The sequence below is a fragment of the Centroberyx affinis genome, unplaced genomic scaffold, assembly GCF_046629955.1.
Source record: "Centroberyx affinis isolate AG114_WGS23_722 - 3 ecotype Tasmania unplaced genomic scaffold, CSIRO-AGI_Caff_v1 ptg002365l_1, whole genome shotgun sequence".
Taxonomy (NCBI): Eukaryota; Metazoa; Chordata; class Actinopteri; order Beryciformes; family Berycidae; genus Centroberyx; species Centroberyx affinis.
This window is the reverse complement of record NW_027280625.1, coordinates 481,870-496,628: the sequence shown is the minus strand read 5'-3', so window position 1 is coordinate 496,628 and position 14,759 is coordinate 481,870. Positions and strand designations below refer to the sequence as shown.

General features: G+C 43.9%; 1 protein-coding gene across 1 annotated transcript in view; it reads right to left on the bottom strand.

Moving 5' to 3' along the window:
* Nucleotides 1–661: 661 nt before the first annotated feature.
* pcdh11 (protocadherin 11) overlaps nucleotides 662–14,759 on the bottom strand; it is a 111,412-nt gene continuing 97,314 nt past the window's right edge. Inside the window, exon 5 of the mRNA XM_071533454.1 lies at nucleotides 662–1,102. Within this exon, the coding sequence (XP_071389555.1) occupies nucleotides 662–1,102 (441 nt within the window). The remainder of the gene's footprint in view (nucleotides 1,103–14,759) is intronic.

Sequence of the window (14,759 nt, the reverse complement as noted above, 5' to 3'; positions counted from 1 at the left end):
ATAGCCTTCTGAAACGCGTTCAGGCAAGACAAAAGAGACATTCTCCACCACCAAAAAGGAGTTTGAGCTGCATGTTATACAAAGCAATACTTCACCAGGAACTTGAACATAAACACCATCCACCCGGAGCTCACAATTAACACTTAGCCCAATTTAGCTCACTCAACACAATATACTGTATTTGCATTTGTTTCGGCGCGAGGATATTTCTTTTAGGGACACAGTTCCGCTGAGCGGGGTCCAATCAGCTTAAAGCACACAATGCCCTCTTTCATCATTAAGCAAACACCACCAAACTGAAAGCAATGACGTTTCTCTTGTTTGTTTGTTTTTTTTTGTTTTTTTTTTCTCTGTGATGGAACTACTTTGGTATAGAACTACCTTTTATATATTATACATGGGTCTGCTATGTCAAGACTCTTCCCTTCAAAATGGTTCGCTTTTCGAACGGATGCCACGTGTTTTTGTCTGAACACCATCATCGCGATCGAAACCACCGTCGGATGCTCTCTTTTGCAAGATTATGGAGCTGGTCGTAGTTTGTCAAATGATGCATACCTCCACACATACGCATACACACCGATCAGAAAGTCACTGACGTAAAGTCATCTATGGATGGAGTCGCGTGTATGTCAGGCCAAGAAAGATCTGTCTTTTCCTCTTACAGCTGGTGCTCATGTAAGAAGGAGCCGCTGCCCCCGCCGGTGGGCGTCTGCTGCCCGGGTGAGGAGAAGCTGGCCAGGGGGATGACCTTGACGGGGTCCTCTTTCTTACTACTGCAGTGTCTGTCCAGGGTGTTGTAGAACTGCGGCCGGGCGATCCCCTTGTCCAGTTCGTCTTTTTTGGGCACGGACCTGCCCAGGGTGTGACGGCCATCCATGACCCCCATGCTGCCCATGCTACCTTTGGCTCCCCGGGCCCAGCTCTGCTGGAAGCCGAAGGAGGCGAGGGTCCCGGCGGCGGCGGTGGCGGAGGTGGAGGTGGGGCTGTTGCTGCCAGGAGCCTGGAACTGGGCCAGGGCCGGGGGCATCCAGCAGCTGTCGGAGTGGCCCAGGATCAGGCACTCCTGGGTGCAGGTCTCGGAGGCCTCGGCCAAGGCTTTCTGCAGGTTCACCTCGATGGCTGGTGAGAAGGAGAAAGAGAAGGGCAGAAAGAGAAAGAGTCGGTTAATTCAACAGGGTGGCGAGCTACAGTAAGTGCAGGTGGCGCACACTGATTTTACAAGAGTGCTCCGAACGCAGAGAGCGAAATCATGAATCATAAAGTAAATAGAATAAAGTTGTCGTCTTATCAGTGGTTGACCCACAAAATGTCAGCCTTTTAGCGAAATGAAAGTCAGTGATAAATGTTTCATTTCATCTTGTAATGAGAAAAACACCAGCAGAGCATTTAATTTCCATTGGTATTCCCATGACTCTGTCTGTTTACCTACAATATGCAATGAATTCCCTGTAGCTTAATTAGAGTTAGAAAAAAATGTCTTGCTGTTTGTGTCTTAGACTGGCTTTACTATATTAAATATTTAATGAACATCTTAAAGCATTGTTTATTTTAATCACTGTCACTGCGGCACACCTTAAACCCCTTTGATCTTTCTGACTCCAAAATAAATCTGGTCAAATAAGAAAGCTCAAGCGGTGATCACTGGAAGAAAAATCACACAGTATCCCAGTATCCATGAGGGATATCTCCTCAGTGAGCATATTTACCATATTCAGGTACAATGAATATAGTTAATTGTGACTGGATTTGATTTGCATGCGAGGGAGGGAAGGAAAAAACTGGAAAGTGAGTGAGCAGGCGAGCGGGCAAGGCTAAGCACTCAAACTATCTTATCTCATTATGCCGGCACTGACATCACATGTGGAATGAGTCTGGGACGAGGCCTCAGCATTGAGCCCCAGCAATAAAGCCTGTCAAGCCAGATAATTAGAATGTAAAACAGTATGCACCAAGGCAACCAGGAGCCTGCAGTGTTATGTTTCCTAGGCCATGCAAAGAAAAGAAAGGTCCTCGTTCGAACATCACATCACTCCTCTAGGCTTCAGCTTCAAGCTGTCACATAGAAATAATTTAGTATATTTGCATAAGTAAGAATGCTATCAATAATTAAACGGTCCTAGGCCCTAGTACAGTGGAACCACTATTTCCCCGATGCACACGACAAGTTCTGCATGCTCTGTTTAATTCTATTCCCCAGACGTCGGCAAATCTCAGACAATTCGTCTTGCCACCTTGTTTATTGTTTTATGGCATTCCACAAAATTAAAATTAATATTCTGATTACTGTATGTCAGTGATATCAGTCCGACCCCCCCCACCACCACCACCCCGAAACTATCTAGATTGTTGTATAACAGCCCAATGCACTTACTTTTGTGTTTTTCTGTGCGAGCGCAGATTGAATACAACAGCGTCAAGTTTAATTATGAGAGCGGTGTCTGAAAATGAATCGCCTGGTATAAATTGCGAGGATATATTTGGAGTGCCCACGTGGAGTCAAATCTGTCCTCTCCATATTGAACTGGAGCCTTGGAGCAGGAGTGTATAAATCCCCTGGGCGGTAAATGTGTCACCTTTCAGAGGGTCACTAACTTCATTAAGGCAAAAATGGATGCTGCTCACTCATTCTCTGAGCTGGCACAATAGGGCCGAGCCAAGTCCCGGCCGCTCCCCGACTCAGTCTTTCTCCAAGTGTTCTCTGCTGTTGTTGAAGCCTTTTCAGGGTATTGCCTTTTTTGATGGGATAATACTATTAGCATAGACTTCTTATTCCACAAGCATGCACGCAGACACACAAATAAGCGGGCCCTAACAGAAGTACAAACACACACACACACATTTGCCGGAGTGCCTCTCCCCCCTTCTCGACTGTAACCGATCACCACAAGCAAAGGTGAAGCTGTCTGTAATGTACGCTACAAATGAAAGATACTCCGCGGCTCCACGCAGTGTGAACTCACAGCGGTGCTATGTCAACAGCCGTGAGTGCTTCCCGGTTTTCGCGCGCCATCTCTCACATTCGACTCCTCCACTCCAAAAAAAAAAACACATAGGGCCCCGCACTAGTTTCTATTCCGCTGGGATAGTTTGGATAGGCGGCGGCGGCGGCGGCGGGTTCGGGAGCGCGGCGTGAGTGATGTCGCTGACAGTTGTGGCTGCTTTCGTCAGCCAGAGGTACGCCCGCTTGTGATGCCGCCGCCTTTTGTATTCAGGGGGAAACAACCGTACCCCGCGGAGCTTTCGGGGAGGAATCACACATCACTGGTGCCGCGGATCCCCTGATGCCGCGAACGCTCCCCTCCACGCTCCCTTCAAGGAAATTTGAATGGCAGACAAGTGGGGGATAATAGCAAACAATCGGGCATCATAGACGGCGCTATCGAGATCAGACCTGCTCTTCTTATTTGAGGTGATTCATTTTCATTGAATAGTGCTGATATGGTTGAAACAGAATTGTGATGCCTGTTCAGTTGCTCTGTAGAGTCTACTGAACAGCCAATAACAGGTTCAGCTGCTATTCCTTTGAATAACTGACTGCCGCTGACTCCAGAAACTAGGTGGTATCTGATTCATGTCCCGCCTCGCCTGATTCAAAATAACCCTAACCCTAACCCTAACCCCCACAGGCTAATATGATTGCCAGATCAGAAGGCGATCTATTATCCATGTTCTTGTAGTGTTTCTCCCCACAGCGCCGCGGTCCTAGGCCCCTCGTTGGCCTCGCGGTCTAAGGCAAGGTCAATACCACAGTGGTAGCCTACAGCAATCTCGTTCTGCAACATCAACACATCCTTTGGCCGGCCAGAGATCGAACGCCGCTGCATCCACCTTCGGCTGACCTTCCGCCCAACAGCTTGTATAAACATCGGACATGGGTAAGAGAGAGGTGCGATGCTGCTGCTTAGCATGCAACGCGTTTCCAAAAATTGATGTTGTGGGTTAGGTTACAATTCAGGATAAGTTACAAGTTAAATATTTGACTGGATACAAGGTAAGACTGATCCGTCTACATTTTGTAATATTTTGAACAGCTAATACACAGCTGTTTTATTGAAAGTAAATGTCCTTACACTGTACCATGCCAGAAAGCACACAGCCTATACAATTCACTACTATGCCAGTGTTCCCCCTATAATTTTCTGTGGCAGTGGCGGGGGAGGGATTCTTCAGCTTCTGCAGCTATGCCTGTTTTGGTTCAGGCATAGCTTGCATTAGATCTAATGCAAGCTCTAATGCTTAAGTGGTAATTTAGATAGTTAATAACAACAAAAGTTGCACCAGTAAACAGTGGTTCTATATTCTTTTGGCCCACCACTGCTAATTGAGGAATATAGAGGAAACACTGCTCCACTCTCTTATTCTACACAATCAGCAATATATAAAGATAATAAGTCCTACTTCAGAATCAAGGTAATCTGGTAATATGATTTGATTTAATATCATAAGCAGCACATGACTCAATCCCACGAGGTCTGGTGTCTTGGTAACGCAAGATATGGAATGTTAACTTTTTTTGTGTGTGTGTGTGTCTCAGTATTATATTTTTCCTTTTTTTCTACACTAGTAGGCATTCAATTTTTCTTTGATGAACATGAAATCCAATAACGCAAAAACAACTTAAACAGAAACATACACACACACGCACACACACACACGCACACACACACACACACACAGCTTGGATGCCTATTAGCTAGCCAATCACAGCTTTCAGTACAATGGCGAGAGATATTTAGCGTGACAGTGGAAGATATTTACTGACAGAGCTGGTTACATCTTGATGAGCTTCACATTAGCCTGCACACTTATCATGATTCAACTTATTATGTTAGCATGCACAAACTCATTATTGCTAATTAAAAGGATAATTGCATGCATCTAGGACATTAAAATCCTCGAACAGCAATCAGGTATGTGGACTAGGCCCCTGACTCATCCTACACAGTGTTAATTGCCGCAATGTTTTCAATGATTTAGCTTGAAATCTATAGGCATCAAACTCATGTGTGTAGAATGAAGGATTTATCATTTCCTGCAGGTTTACTCCATGTAAGCATGGTCATATAAATTATTCAAATCACATTTATTCTTTTCATTTGTACGTATGAAGCATTATGATCCAGATTAGCTATGTTCTTTACTTCAGGTGTATGGAGTCTACAGAGGAACCTGACAGCAAGGGAGCAAAGTCACAGGAATAATTATAGGAATAATGTGAAGCAAATTCCAATAGCTATTTCTGAGTTTAAATTAGTTCTCAGATCTTAAAGGTCCAATCCATTACTGCAATATGGTGCCTACTGTCGAAATGTTGTCAACCCCCTTAATGTCCTTGTTACATGGTGATATATTGGATTGAAGATATGTATTTATGTCTGAAGTTCTGATGCATGGACTCTCAGTATTTGTAACATTCATAAACAACATGGTAGCAAACAATAATTTGAATTTTGTTGGGCTAAGAAAGCTCCAAAAAGCTTATTTTCCATATCAAAGCCACAGTGTGAATATTCACAAAAGTGGAAATGTTCAAACATATCGCAGAATGTAACTCTGCCAAGTGAGCAAACCTTTGGCCGGCCCAAGCAGTATCACCTGCAGCTCCGTCCCTCTCAGTGTCAGTTAATTCGGGATCAACAGGTTTAATGGGGCAGAAAAAAAAGATGCAAAGAGGCTTATCCAGCTGTATGAGATGTTTAAAGCCGAGACCTTGTCTTTCATCAAGAGTCATGAAACCATTCTGGAGTGCCACTACCGGTGCAGCCATCATGAGTGCTAAAACATTATCATTATCAAATTATGCGTTCTTGTATGATAGAGAATGAGATGAGACAGACAGAGCGAGTACATGTGTCTCTGCATCTGGAGGGAGACCAAAAGATAGAAACGTGAGAATATGGAAGACTCTTTCAAACAAATAGAATCTGAATGGAAATAATTGGGTTTGTAATTACCAAGACTTTATCGCTTCACTCGGCCTTATACCCATTCCAAACGTACAATCTGGATAAGCAAATGGACGGTCATTAATAATAATAGAGCTATTAAAACCCCTGGGTGTTGCACTGAAAAGAGATGCCATTACTTTCATCACCAGAGCTCTGGCAATCATTTGAAGGAGAAACTAATGTTTCACTTTCACAGAATTACAAATAAAGAGACAGCCCACTTACATGCTTGATGCATTTCACCGTCTTCTCTGCTCTCTCAGTGCTCAAATTTATGATGCACACTTGAGACTGATTCATAGTTTTGATGAGGTGTACTCATATATGAATTCATGTTCTATTCAACACATTGCACAGATCATGAGAGGCTGGTTTCTGAGGCAATCACGAAAACAATGTGCGGTAGACAATTTATAAGTCCTGAATATACATTGCCTTATAAATGAAATACAAATAAGTTGGCTGACAGACTAGTTCTGAATTCTCAGAAATAAGCCTGTCTCTCCACGGCGATACGGGTCTGAGTCTGAAAATTAATTAAGTTATTTTCTCCGCGCGTCAAACTCGACGCTATTTGGTTTTCTGTGCATTTATCGGGCAGGAGGTACAGTGCAATCCCTGGCAAAAGCAATAAGATCCTTTATTGTCACTGGTGACAAGGGCGTGGGGGGAGGAGGTAAATATTCCATTGTGGCAATAAAAACCTGGCATGCTCTTTGGAAGGCAGAGATCGACTATGCCACAGAGGTCAACGCTGCCATGTAGTAGGCTGACATGCATTAAGATCTATAAGGGGCCATGCCGGGGCAGACAGCTTGTCAAGGCCTACATCCACCACGAGATTGTGATAAAATGTGCAGCGATCCAATAGAGAGAAGACAGCCCCCCCCCCCCCATCGTCTATTGGCCACCTGCACCAGAGATCACCAGAACCCGCATGCCAGTGGATGGTAATGAATTATCTATGATAATGGCGTAATGGATTTCTCCGCTAAACACGTGAACGATCCTGAAAAGCCGGCGATCCAGAGTGTGAGACAAAGGAAACGGCAAAGGCACCATCTCACAAGCACTGCTCTGCTTTCTCACTTTGCAAAAACAAATAGTGCCAGGTGTAATGAATGGCCCTTTTTTTTTAAAGGAGACAATGTGACTCAGATAAGAGGGGAGTGGGGTCGTCCATATATACTCTAGACTAATTACATTTGATGCATTTACTGAGACGCCTCTGACAACGGTGAGTCTCTGAGCCACATACGTATTTATCAGCACTTGTGGGACCTATACAGTTCCTCGCCTGTAATCCATCTAGCCTTGTCTACTCTCGACCCCTTTTGCTTTCCTAGTGTTTGACCCATTGTAACTGAAAGTAATTGCAGGCAGAAAACAACATCTAATGATTACTTTATCTGGGAGTCTGAGAGAGAGTGAAAAGTCACAGACAGGTACTTTCAACAAAGGGAGGAGGCCTTTTTTTCCCCGACACACAATTTCAGACAACAAAGAATATTATTGACTTGGCTGAGATTAGAACACCAAAACAAATAACAAAGCACAGGGAGAGGACAAAGTGCACAAAGGGAGAAAGGATCTCTTGAACAAGCCGGCGCCAGGCACTTGCTTCTTGCTTTTTGTTGCCATTGATTAAAAGTATGTTGTAGGTTGAAACAGCCATTTCTCCACTAAACATACATGCCACCAACACAATGTATGGGCTTAATTTAATGTAAATTCCTTTGTCGCTCAGTCACCTTTGTTGTCGGAGGCAGAGCCGCCGCCTCAAAACTTTAATACCGCCTCAGCATAAAATGTCTGCCGAGAACGCCTTCGACAACCATGGCGATGTGATTTCCATCAGCGGGGAGCACAATCGGGTAGGTAGAACACAGAAACAGCTTCCCTCTCGCCACTTGACTTTTTTTGTGTGTGTGACATTGGTTGATTGCATCTCCTTCATTATGGGTGGACAACTATTGGGCCGCACCATCTGAGGACAAGGCGCCGGTGTCACCATCAACACAATCAGTCCTGGCCAAATACCCAGCATGGGCCAGATAGATGAGAGGTGCAAACACCATAACAATCTGCAATCAGCGCTCATCACCGCAATGACACACAGAGGATGAGGCACAGAGTTGCGGCGGGGGGGTTAGAGACACAAGCAAACACTGAAGACACACACACACTCTCTCTCACACACACACACACACATTCAGCTTAAAATCTACAATAACAGCCCACCTCTTTATTTTTTGCGAATCTGTATGAACGCATGTGCACGACGGGTAGATACTGTAGGTGCGCTGTCACCGACAAGGCAGCAATACATAAATGCATATTTACAAGATAAAAAAAAAAAAAAGAAGTGAATCTCCCTTAATATTCATTGCACACAGATGAAAGCCTGAACATTTCCATATTGCGTAGATAATGGGAGGTCTGGGAAATGAAAATAAAAAGAGCGCAGAGTGAGGGAGGAAGTGAAAAAATATTTTAGAAGGAGAGAAAGAAAAATAGGCTGATTAAGTGGGACCTGGCGACGCAGTGTGATATTTGCAAGAAGGTCTAGTTGTTCCTGGAAGAAGACTATCTAAACAATCGCGGTTTTTGGGAAAGTGACTTTGATGTGAAAATGGGAATGTCACTTGATGAAAAAAGTTCTCATCGGTTCTCATTCGTTTTTGGAAATCAAATTACGAGTTTAATTTCTAAGAATTCTCACACTCGCGTCCCGGACTGACCGCGTTACGCGGCGAGTGACAAATCGGGGCGACGAAGTGGATGTTTTCGGAAACACAAAGTAGATAATAACAAACGAGGCCCTTCCTTGGCATGATGGAAGACGCTGGAGAGACACACTGTACACCAGCCAACACTGTGCTACATCCTGTGTCATGTAACAAGCAAATTCATCACACTGACCCATTGCCCCCAATTATTATGGAAAACAAGAATGAATCAAATTAACATTGAAGAAGCTCTCCGATCTGGCAGCCTGTCGGCGCGGCCAATGGCTTCCGCAGGAGGAGAAAAGAGGGTAATAAACAAGGTGCCACTGCATATGCTATATATCTTGCAGTCATTGATGATTAGCTCTGTTTTCCCTTAGCCATACATTACTGTTATTGCCTCCATGGCCAGGCAGATAGGGAGTGGATACAAAGGCATCGTGAAGTCCATCTTTCAACTGATAACTGGCAGGCTGAAAACAACTCAGCACCGGCGGCGGCGTTATTTCAGTGCATGAGTGATCTGGGCATGGTGGAAATTGTAATCTCTTATATGACATAGCCGAGAGGAGGACCCGCTGTACTGTGTTTTTTGTTGTTGTTTTTTTTGTATTTGGGCGTGTGTATGTAAGGTTGCTACAGTAAAAGTGTTTCTCGGCATCACTGGAAACATTCGGCGCAGTTACGAAAAGGAGGCCCTCTTCAGATGTCAACGACTCCGGCCCCCGCGCTTTGTACTGGCAGGCAATACTGAAAATGTATAATCTATATGAGGTCTCCGTGTCAGGTGCAGACACACACACACACACACACACGCGCATTATCGCTTCTCTCTCTTTCTCTTTCTTTCTCCTTTTTTCTTTCTCCATCTCAAATATTTGGAGGAGAGCTGAGGCACGAATGGCTTCGGTGCAAAGTATTAGTTGCAGTCATTAGTGCTGAGCAAACTTATATTTGCAATATCAGAGTGTTGTGTAGCATGGTAAAGGTTTTAATATGAGGGGCAGACTCCCTCCAGATCCCCCTGTGCATGTACACTTTAAAGGTTTTCCTTTTTCGAAGCGGCACAGACCCTCCTCCGGGGACAACTATTAATTTTTCACTGAAACCTCCCCTGAATAATGAATTCTGTCCTATTTATACGCTGTGATAAGTCCACTGAATGTCTGAAAAGGGGTTATCATGAAAAGGGTAAGGCTTTCAGAGAAAGACCTGTTCCTGCTTAACATGTTTAATTCATCCGCATCGCCATGTTCTTGAAGGGAGAAGAGCAGTCATATAATGTATCAGTGGCAAACATGAAAGCAAGACACAAGCGGCACGTTCAATAAATCACAGCTTCACTTTTACTGTTTTGATGTTGACTGTCACAATCCTCCACCCAAACACCAGCCTTCAGATAAAGTTCAGATACATGCCTTTACTCCTCCAGGCCCCGGCTGACAGATATGCTCTCACCAAAATCACAGAGGTACTCAGTGGCTTGTGTTAATGTTTCTGTCACTACGCACTTTATTTGGGGTGTGCTGAGTGCAGTCACTGTCAACTAGCATTCACGATAGGGGGGGTGGGGTGGGGGTGGGGGGATGAAATGTAAGTTGTTCGTTCAAGAGTTATCGGTAAGGACTCCTGTCCTCAGCATGTTTTTAAAGGTTGAAATGATTACAGTTGCTAAAACAGAGGCAGAAAAGACAAAGTAAAACTACGACAGGTTTCAAAATCCAAGACCAAATCATCTTAAACTGATCAACAATAACAACAACACGTTTCTGATATTCAACGTGAGAATTTCAGCCAGAATACTTCAGAAGTCACAGTTGCCCTTATAACTTCCATTCACTCAGGATTAGCAATGGCTTAATAAACTGGAGTTTACCCTTGTAAACACAATTATTAATTGATGTTGCCGCCAGTATGTCCACTATCACACCAATTAGCTGTGGCAATCTTTTGCCAAATGTAATGGATGTGTGGTGATGCAAGTGAATACTATGAATTGAAGCATGACCTGAGGTGAGATTATACTAGACGCATATTAAATTGATTTGAATAAAAGATAGGCAATACCTAATTCCTAAAAAATAACAATAATAATACAAATTTGCTTGAATCCTGTTAGGTTACTGTAAGTGTTTGGGTGTTTTATCACAAAGCAATTATACCACTGGTACTTTGTAACCTTGCTTCACTGTCTAACACTGTGTGTGCAGTTCTTGGGCAGCAAGTCTAACAGCTACTGGCAGCCCATTTGGCTGCTAAACAGAGGTGTCTCGATGGAAAATAAAATAAAATAAAATAAAAGGGCAGAAGCAGAATGTAGGTTCACTGATTGTGTTTCCGCCTGTGATGATGAAGAGAATACTCCAGTGGCCAGAACGGTCCACAGAGGAGGAGTCGGTGAAAATAGCCACGCAACTGCTTTGCTCCAGAGACTGCCGGCAACCCATTGACCTCAATGTCTTTTATGCTGTTTAGCCCAGAGCGCTAACTATCAGATATTAACACCCCGCGTCTTTGATTTGTGTCCCTGTTGGGCCCTGAGGACGCTCGTATACGTCTGTCCCGGGGTCCCATCCTCTTTATGTCAGTCGTTTCGCCCTCCTCTAACCCCACAAACACCCACAGAATGGCAAGGGTATGTCACATTTCTTCTGCCTGGCTTCTAGTATATAGGCTCTAATGTCGACATGTCTTAGCAGAGCCTGGGGACGGAGTGGAGAGACGGGGAGTTTGCACTAAAAAAGCCCTGAATGTCACTAACATGTTGGGGTGTTTGTAGACTTGTGGGGGAAAATTGCCAGGGCTTCCTGGCTCATCACTGTCCCCACTGCTACGATGACATCACTGTAGCCAATTTCAGCCCGAGGTTTATTTCAAGCTACTGCGTGGCGTGGCGTTGCGTGCGTGTGTTTGCACGTGTGCGCGTGCACGTGTGTGTGAATGTGTGACAGAGAGCGAGAGAAACAAGCTCACTCTCTCTCTGTGTGACTCACTGTATGAAGGCACCAATACCCATCTCTATGATAATTTACTATTCACTATGAGCAAAGACAGCAACACTGATACAATTCATTTCCCCTTTATTAACTGGTGCGGAAATATTGGGCCCGGCAGAAGTGACTTCTGAAGTCTTTCAGTGCTGAGGGCTGGCAGAGTTTGTTTTACGGGTGAGAGGACAAGGCTACTAGTACAGGGTAGATGGTTTTGGGAACCATGCATCCATAATAGTATATTTGCCTGAGACAAGAGGCTTAGTTTCCAGGCTTACAGTTAGCGGGCTCTTGAGGGTCTTGCTTTGTATGAGACCCTGGTTCAAAGCCTTACTTACCATGCCTGAGAAAACAAAGCTGGTTACCTCTCTGAGCTTATGGCAAAGTTTCAGTGCGTCTCTTGTTTGAGTTTCTCGTGTGACACCCACAGTCAAGTCCAGTCAATCACATTGACATTCAATTCGGAAGAACTGATGAGTTGCCACTGGTCTGCCATTTTTATCTAGGTTGATGTCCTTTTTTATTTTTCTTCATCCCTGCCTCTCCCCCTCTCCACTCTGATATTGCTAATTATTTCAACCTATCAGGTAGACAATTTCATTTTCAATTAAAACTCGTCTTCTGCAGTGACCTTGGGGTGCAGAACAGGGTTGCTCTCTCAGCCCTGAACAGTTCCTCTGGCAGTTATGGGTGCCATTTAAGAAGAAATTTAAACTCAATTTGAACCTGACTTTACTGAATCCATACACGCCGAGTTCACCCTTGTCAAGACAGTGTGCACGGTATATGTATTCCAGTAATACCCTTAATGTGATAATTGAAAGGGGCCCAATTAAAGCTCCAAGGCATAACCGGACACTCTGGTGCAGCCTGGGCCCGGCTGTGAACGACAGATTTACAGCCATATGTAGTTAATCTGTCTGACCAGTACGGCTTATGAATCTTAATGCTCTGATGTTATGATTACATGGTGGGTGGTACTAGTTTACAAACACTGCCCTTTTTGCTCACAGTGTCAACAAGAGGGTGGATATAGCCATAAAATTGCAGGTAGAGATTGCAATCACGTAAATGACAATGTGCAACCCGCAGGTGCAGCGGACATTGTTTGTGCCTCAAAACGATGGATCAAAATTGCAACAGATACTGCAAAAAAACAGACAAAGTAGCTGCACAATGCCATACAGGCAAACGGCAGACAGATAGAAAGCCCTGCTGCAAAAACAGAGGGCACCATGTATGTAAGAAAAACAATTAACTGATATTGACAGCTAGTGCAATCAAAGGCTCCCCTGCCAGACTCAATGAGGTGCCAATCAACTGAGTGTCTCTGCCTCATGTTGCTGCCGCTGCTGCGTTTCATTTCAGAGTCGGAGGAGATGCAGCCGTGGTGAATCATCAGTCAATAGCTCAGAGCTGATGGTTAATGCTGATTTATGACATTCAACCAACCAACTCCTTCTCCCCCGCCCCTCACCTATCATCTGCAATAAACAGTCAGGGTGCAAGCTAAAATCAGTAGGGGAAATCAAAGCACAGGAGCTCAGTCTACAGCTAAAAAGTGGTTTTCCAAGCTAGTTTGAATGCCTGTCTGACAATATTTTTGACGCCCTTATTTTTCTTTTGGCTCTCTACTGATTCGTCATAGAATGGACTAAAAGTCTGACTGGATTGATTTAAGCTGTGATAGATGATTAGGAACTGATTGTTTTTTTCTTTGTTGTCCCATAATGTCAGTTAGATTGTCATTCAAAGCATGGCATTAGCCAACACTATGTGTCGTCATTGAAGAACAATTTAGCACGTGCCTGTAATTAGAGTGATTCTATCAAATGTGACATTTCGAGCACTACAGTATTCTGCCTCGTTCGTTCTTTTTTTACACCTGCGATGGCCTGCTCATGACCAGAATAATAGAGCAAGATCGCTTCTTGAGAGCGAAAAAGATCATTTCAGCGGAAATGTCTTAATGTAAATTCATGTGAAACATGGCAATGGTGAGCTGTAATAGGCACTTTCTAACCCAGAAATGTCAAGCAGGAGTGGGCATGTTGCAACAAAACACAGGTCTGATATTGAATTGGCTAGAAGTGTCACCCCTGGAAATAAAATAAAATTATTTTCTCTCTCTCTCTCTCTCTTTGTCTCTTTCTCTCTCTCTCTCTCTCTCTCTCTCTCTCTCTCTCTCTCTCTCTCTGTTTATTTGTCTAGATTTCATCTCTGAGCCCCTCAGAGGTGAATCCCACAGATTCTATTTTATAAAAGCACGGACTGTGTTGCATCAAGGAACTTCCACTGCAGTTTATCTGCACAACAAGAAAAGGGGCCATTAAAAAGCTATGGGGAATGTAGTGCAGCCTAAGAGCCAGACCTTATGCTGAACATCATCCTGTGAGGGTTTCCCACAGCAGGATTTGCAGCATTTGTTTCATTATCTGTCTGGCACACCCACTCTTATTTATTTACCTTGGCTCTCAGGACGTCAACATACTGTAGTCTGACTTGAGGAAGGTTGGGTATTGGCCATCCATCTCTTTGGCAAGTAGAAAAAACTAATTTACTAATTTGCTAGCCTGTGACCCCAGCCATTTCTATTCATAATCCATTAGCAAAATATATTCAGACATCATACCTCACCTTCCTAAGAAAACAAAGAGGACTTTAAAAAATAGAACACCACACACTACAATATTGTACAAGGGACCTTCAAACAAAAGTACTCTGCACTGTTGAAACAATTTCAACAACGCACTTGGTTCTTAGGGACCGCTAAGAATGTGTCTGGCTTCCATCCCCTTCATTCCAACTGCTTTTTGATTCATATAGGTCTTTAAAGAGCAAGGTGGGACAATTACCATTTAAAGTGGTTTACACGCCCCAGCTGGTACTTCTTTCCGTTTTCATCGGGAAATATTATTCATTGTCATTATTAAACATGTTGAGAGCACTTCTCAGGCTTTGCTGAGCTTTTGTACATCGTAGCTACGAATGGTGATAAACAGACTGAAGGCTCCCAAACTTAAGTGGCAAGTGGGGAATAATCATTAATAAACAACTTCCTAGAAACACATCCCAGTCAAAAACAATTA